The sequence below is a fragment of the Lupinus angustifolius genome, chromosome LG20 (assembly GCF_001865875.1).
Source record: "Lupinus angustifolius cultivar Tanjil chromosome LG20, LupAngTanjil_v1.0, whole genome shotgun sequence".
NCBI classification, from domain to species: domain Eukaryota; kingdom Viridiplantae; phylum Streptophyta; class Magnoliopsida; order Fabales; family Fabaceae; genus Lupinus; species Lupinus angustifolius.
In genome coordinates this window covers 1,894,170-1,900,782 of record NC_032028.1, presented here as the reverse complement: position 1 = coordinate 1,900,782, position 6,613 = coordinate 1,894,170, and the positions used below count along the sequence as shown (strand labels likewise).

The following is a 6,613-nucleotide window of genomic DNA, read 5'->3' as shown; positions in this document are numbered from 1 at the left end:
CATTTAATACGGATGGATTTTCTTTTACTATTACAAATTAGCATCTAAATAATTGGTTTAAATGATATATGTTTGATTCTTCTTAAGTAAGATCAGAAATTCGAGTATTGTGAATGGAAAAAATAGCCACTAAAAAATTAGCCTCAGATATCTGTGGATGTTTCTGGCTTAGACATTATTTTCTCCGGTGCGCAGTGATACCTTTGAACTAGCATCTAAATCTTATTTAAATTTTATATATTTTTATAACGTTGTATCATAAATTTGATATCACTTTATATATTCTAATTAACTCATTGTTTTTATGAGATTACTTCATTAATATATATTCTTTACTTTCTATACTACCTAATTCTTAAATACCTAAATCAGATGTAATGAGTTTTTACCATTTTTTTAATAATAATAGGTGATACCACCTTTCTCTCCTATATATTTATTCATCGTCATATATTGTTGAATATAATCTCTTCTCTATTGTTCGACTTTATTCTTTTTACTGATATTTCACTTTATAGTATCCAGGGTCATACAAGATTACAAATATTTAATTCGCAACAAAAAAGTTCACTATACTTAGTGGCATGCTTTCATTACACCTAACACTTGAATCCTATGTTTATAATTATAACTTCATCTATTTGTTATTATTTATGAACCCATGTCAGGTAAACCTAGAGATTTGTGGGATGAATTTATACATCAATTATGAAACTTATAATTCATATTATATATCTTCATTTTAAGGCATGTCTTCACATTTCTAATTTTATTCTTTATTTTCTCTTATAATAATAATCCAATTAAGATAATGTCATCAATACAAAAATGTTATGCAATACTAGTTTGTGTTTATGGTCTATAAACACATACAATACAATTTACTTCAATGATAAGAGATATTAATTGGCGGATTCAAATAATTAGTCTATTAGAGTACAACAATGTTTATAAAATCTATAAGAGTGAAACTGCATTAAAAATCTAAAATAAAATTAGTTATGATCTCATTAGGTGGAGGAAGGCAAATGAAATAGATTATATATTCTTCAAATAAATTAAAAGAATCATACAATATTTTTTATAAATAAATAATCAAATAAGTAGTGATAAGTTATTTTTCACAATAATCTATCACTAAATTACTTATTTATTTATTAAAATGAATTAAATAAATATTCTAATTTAAAATTAAAAGATTGTTATTAGTATTTCTACATGATCAGGGTTCACTACCCATGAACAACACTGGAAGATGTAGTTGCAACTAAAGAAAAAGTTTAATCTATTTGCTAAAGGGTAAGGACATATCCTTGGTTAAGGGGAAAACAAAGCACTAGATGGGTGGAAGTTCAATTAACAAAAAAAAAGTTATTTGTCCTCTATACCTACAGGTTGGTCACACTGAATGGGAACACATTTGTTATCTCACTCCATGTATTATTATATCTGATTCGTTGAAAAAATTATTTAAATTAAAATTGTGATTATTAATTATTTTTCTAGTCAATCATATCTCCTGGCACATGGGATAACAAATGTGGAGCCCATTTCAGATGCAACATGGATGCTCCACCTTTTTCCCTCATTTCAAATTATATAGTAATCGATTTTTCAAAGAAAAAGATAAATCATTCTCCCTAGTGCTTGAAATATAATATCAATGTACTTCCATGTTGTAGTATAATTCTAGTGACGGTTGAAACATCATCTTACATATGTACATGTTAAAAGTCAACACCAGAACACAAGCACATGTATAGACGAATAAATGCAAGGCCCATAAGAGTAATGTTAACACACATTTCCAACCAGACAGCCACAGTAGTTTGAGGATTAAAGGCAGGATTGGAATTTTGAATCATTTATGAAATATATGCCTTTACCAATTCTGTGTAGCTGCAAACTAAATCTGTCCTTGGGCACGTGATTCTACCATTATTCTTCTTAGCCATATCTTCTAGAGCCTGAAAAAGAGGCAAATAAAGATGTAATTATAATAACAATCATAATAAATACCTCCCCCAGGATGAAAGGTCAATGGTTAGTGGGAGGGGTAACCACGAACTCCAAAAAGGATTAGTTCCTAATAAAAGGATGAGGGGATACCCTTGGTAGTACAAAAAAATCATAATAAAATCAGCCCCATGTTGTGGCTGTGCTATTATAATATAGAAGATCCTGAATAACAGGTACCTTTGTGCTATAAACATATCCGTTGGGCAAGACTTGTGGTGGATTTTCAGTGTCCATTAGCTCCTTAGTTATGTAGCAAACAAGCTTTGAGTGCTGCTGCTTTGAATAAGGTAATGGCAAGGCTAGTGTACGGAAAGACTCTTGCGACAGAGGATCCTCTTTTGTGCAATCATCCTCGTAACAATATCTTTATCAAGTTAAGGGATGTATCTCAATAGAGCAAACAAGGACAATGCATACACACAAACACAAAGTTGAAATGTGAACCGTGGAAACTAATGAGTAAAGGCTTTCATATCATTGGTATGAGACTTTGTAATCTTCCATAACAGAGTAAAAAAGAGATGCACAACAGTAACAGAACCATACTATTGACAAATTACAGATATTTAATATCATGCAATGAATGTTCTTGGACTGCTAATAATTATAGAGGACAGCAAGATACCAGCAGAAATAGTGGCACACCCCAACAAACGGAATTCAAATTAATATTTAATAGAGATCCAAATAAATTTCCATCAAGTACCACAAGAAGATAAGGAGAGTCAAAGGGGTTTAAGATTTACGCATGCAAGCATGATAAAGCACATCATAGGCATTTCACTTAAAGAAACTATGTTTGCTGATGATAGTCTATGGGTAAAGATCTCCAGAAACCTACCCCGAGCCAACAAATAAAAGGTAGTTAAAGAAGGAGGCAATTGGCACAATGTTACAAAACTGTTAATGGATACGGAGTCTTTAGGGCAGAAAGGCCAGCTTGCAGATAGATATTAAGCAAAGGCTGTAAAGTCATGCCATATAACTTGCAGAATTCCTGTTTGAATTGGTCCACTAGACAATCCCATTGCTTAGCTTCAAATAAGACCTGTAAAATGTTATGCAAGGGAACATTGAAAATATACTAAGTGCTGAAATGCAAGTTCCCAAAGAATATATGTTAATGCAGTATCAAGCAAAAAGACCAGCAAAGAAAAAAATGCCCTGTTTGACCAATATCAGATTGATAGACTTCAATGGAAATACACCAGACATGAATATTTTCTTCAATAAGAAATGATTAGAGAAAATCAAAATTCATATAAACAAATGTCCCTGTTTCTTACCTAATCAACAAAGGAGCATCTGTACTTGAAATATGTAAAGAGAGATGCATGATACAAATGATGTTGATTATTAAAACAGCTTAGGACTCAGCTTGCAAAGCCAACCACAACTACTAACAAATACAATAACTAAAATATTTGCAATTCATAGCAATATATAGAGTCAATAGCACATTGCTTGTAATTCCTTTTTCTCTTTTCTACAAAGAAAATTATCCACACTTACTGAACTACACACTCTCCTACCATGAAGTACGTCGTTTAACAAAAATTCAAAACAAAACCACTCTGCTTTTTCCACTTCCAAAACTTTTACTCCATTATTATATAAACATAGATGTGAAACTGTGAAGCATATCAAGATTTGTTTGCTCAATTTCTGAATCATGAATTGTGAATTATAACGTATTTGCATGATCGAGAAACACATCAACAAAAAAAGAAAAGAAAAATCCTTAATTTACATTATTCCACACCTAAAAAGATGAATAAAATATTCAAATATCTCAAATGAATATCTATATATCACATATTAGTTAGGAAATAGCAAACTCCAATGGTACCATAATACCATAAGTCATATGTCATCAAAGAGAACAATTGTCGGCAACATGAACACCCAGAAGACTCTCTGCTCCTCTGAATGAAAGCAGAGCAAAGAAACAGAGCATGATACATAATGCCTCTTCAATTCCTTTTATTGAACAATTTAAGCTTCTCTACCCCTTCAAGTTGTCAGATGTGAATTAATGGGGCATATTGATGACACAGAGTAACATGATTCATCCAATACATGCACAATTCAAAACCATCTGTAATTCACTAAATGATATGAACCTTAGTTTGCCGAAACGTGTCAAATCACGAAATTTGAATAGTCAATTATGCAATTCCAACAGCTATGGATATAAATATAATCCTGACAATATTGCATATAACAATAATAAAATAACTAATGACACAGCAATAAATTAAATATCATCAATCTTACCAACAGATCAGAAATATTTGTAAGTTGTAACTAATGCACAGAAACACTCAAACACGACACAACCTTACCTTGTATGTGGCACATTCGGTATCTCTTTTAAAAGCTAGTGTTGCAATGACACGCTGCAATTCTTTCATGTGGGTGGCTCCCCATGGTGCAAGATATTTCCTAGCATATGTGATTGCCCGCAAGTTGTTCTCAGCTCTTACCAATTCTATGAACTCTTGAAGTCTCAACTGGAACTCCAATTTGCTCTGTTGTCATTAAATTACTCTAAATTAACAAAAGTATATTTGCAGAGATACCCTAAGTATGCATTTGTTACAAACAAGTACCACCACACGAGACAGCGAAAACCCAAAGATGGAAGAACAGCGCATCAATGTAGGTACCTTCTTAGCTCTTTTCCAGTTTTGAGTCAGACCTAGAACAGTTCCTATATTCATTCAACAACCTCCTACAGTGGATATCTTCCTCTTTTAGCTTTTGGATGAATAAAACCTCTATGGTTGCAGTATATCTTAGGTGATTCTTAAATTTTAAAGCCTTAAAAGAAATGCATATTGCTTAAAGTCTAGAACAAGTAAATCCAAAAGCCTATTCTACAAGTATGGTGAAGCAACATTAATTAGCTCAAACAGCAGTAGAAACCTTGGACTTCTTCAGCCTTGACTTGTTTTCGGCGCACCATGCAAGGGCAGGTGAAACATCCTTATTTTGCAAAGCATCCATAACCTTTTTCGCTTCTTGGAATACATCAATGTCAACAAGATCCTGATGTACAAAGATGATAGAATTGTTGTTATGACCAAAGTGACACAAAATGCAGAGTGCAACATATTAAACGGGAAAGAACTAGAATGAACAGCATATTGCTATAGTCACAGATGACCACCATATTCAGAACACATGTGAAATGTCTATATCTCAAATATGCTATATACTTATATGCCCCCATCATGTTCATTACATTTGGAGACTAGTAAGCTACCTGTATGTTGCTGCATTCGGCAAGCTTAACTGCAGTTTCATAATATGACATCCTCAACATGTAATCAACAAGTACACGCTTCAAACAAGTGTTATTCCATTCTGACATATTTTCTGCATCTGCAGATTCTAAGTGATCAATACGTACGCGACACTTCTGCACTTGGACATGCTCTGCTCGACTTCCTTCCTCCAACTTAACATATTTTACAAATGATCATCATCATCATCATAAACTTGTAAAGCAACACTTATCACTGTATGTAACTTAAACAATTTGAGATAAAAGCCGAGAAGGTAACACAAAATTGACCACGGAAGCACTCTAGGAATAGTAACTACTCACAGTAAACACATTAAAAGTGAAACCAAGTTGATTTATTTCACGATGCATCAAAATATGAACTGAATTTAAATTCAAAAACATAGATAGTGTTTTTTTGGTTTCTCACAGGTACCCTCGCACTAGAGTCAATCTTGTCCGAGCCGGGAACAAGGTATGTGGGATGTGGGGCTAACTCTCCCAACAGTTATTTTTTACATCTACAAGCTCGAACGTGACACTTTGCTTATGGGGAATCAAACATGTACCACAGATAACGCTTTATTTGTGAGCAATTACAACATAAAAATGAGATTCACCGAGTCATAAATTGAAATAAGAAAATTAGGTTAAGCAGTGACCTTCCTCTTGAGGCCTTGAAGGCGGGAGACGAGGGAGTTAAGGTGGTTGACGGCATCGTGAGGGGAAAAATGAGCGGAGGAAGCGTCGTCGATGCCGGAGATGACAGCGGAGATCTCCTTCTCGGCGGTACGGTGGTTGGATCGTATAGTCTTCTTGAAGTGCTCTAAAGGGACCCTTAGAAAGTGGTGTTCGAGCTTCAGAGAATCGGTGAGTTGGTGGAGGGCGGAGGGCGGAGGCGGAGAGGGGTTGCCGGCGATGATGTTGCCGGTGGGAATAGGAATGGGATCAATCTCCATTCGGATTAAACAAAGGGGAAATAAATCTTAGGTTCTTACTGGATATCAATTGCCACAGATCACAAAACTAACTATATATTTTTTTTCTCAAGTTTAACAAAAAAAACACTTGTAATAACCTTTCACAAAACTAACAAAACTTAATCAAATCATTTTTTGTGAATTTGTTAAAAAAAAAAATTGGATAAATTATGTCTTCATAATAGTGTAATTTGTCTTTTACCCAATAAAAAATAACACTTAAATATAGAATAAAAATCAATAGTACAAAATTTCAAAGAACAAAATAGATACACATGGGGAGGACATTTTCAATCCATAAGGATAATATCACTCCATGTGACAC

At 33.5% G+C, this 6,613-nt stretch overlaps 1 protein-coding gene across 1 annotated transcript; it reads right to left on the bottom strand.

The window, feature by feature from the left end:
- LOC109336539 (macrophage erythroblast attacher-like) lies at positions 1,663-6,329 on the bottom strand. The gene is made up of 7 exons (XM_019573200.1): positions 5,971-6,329; positions 5,288-5,482; positions 4,948-5,070; positions 4,365-4,550; positions 2,934-3,067; positions 2,197-2,383; positions 1,663-1,967 (listed from the first exon to the last, which is right to left on the bottom strand). Exons 1-7 carry the CDS (start codon positions 6,265-6,267, stop codon positions 1,866-1,868), a joined length of 1,224 nt encoding a protein of 407 aa, XP_019428745.1. The 5' UTR covers positions 6,268-6,329; the 3' UTR covers positions 1,663-1,865.

Bases quoted from the DNA above. Each gene is read 5' to 3' on its own strand.
- LOC109336539 (XM_019573200.1), bottom strand. From the start codon at position 6,267: ATGGAGATTGATCCCATTCCTATTCCCACCGGCAACATCATCGCCGGC. The intron at 4,551-4,947 runs GTTTCTACTGCT...TAATGACAACAG, and splicing joins CAAGGCTGAAGAAGTCCAAG to AGCAAATTGGAGTTCCAGTT. The intron at 2,384-2,933 runs GTATCCATTAAC...AACTTGATAAAG, and splicing joins CTTTCTGCCCTAAAGACTCC to ATATTGTTACGAGGATGATT.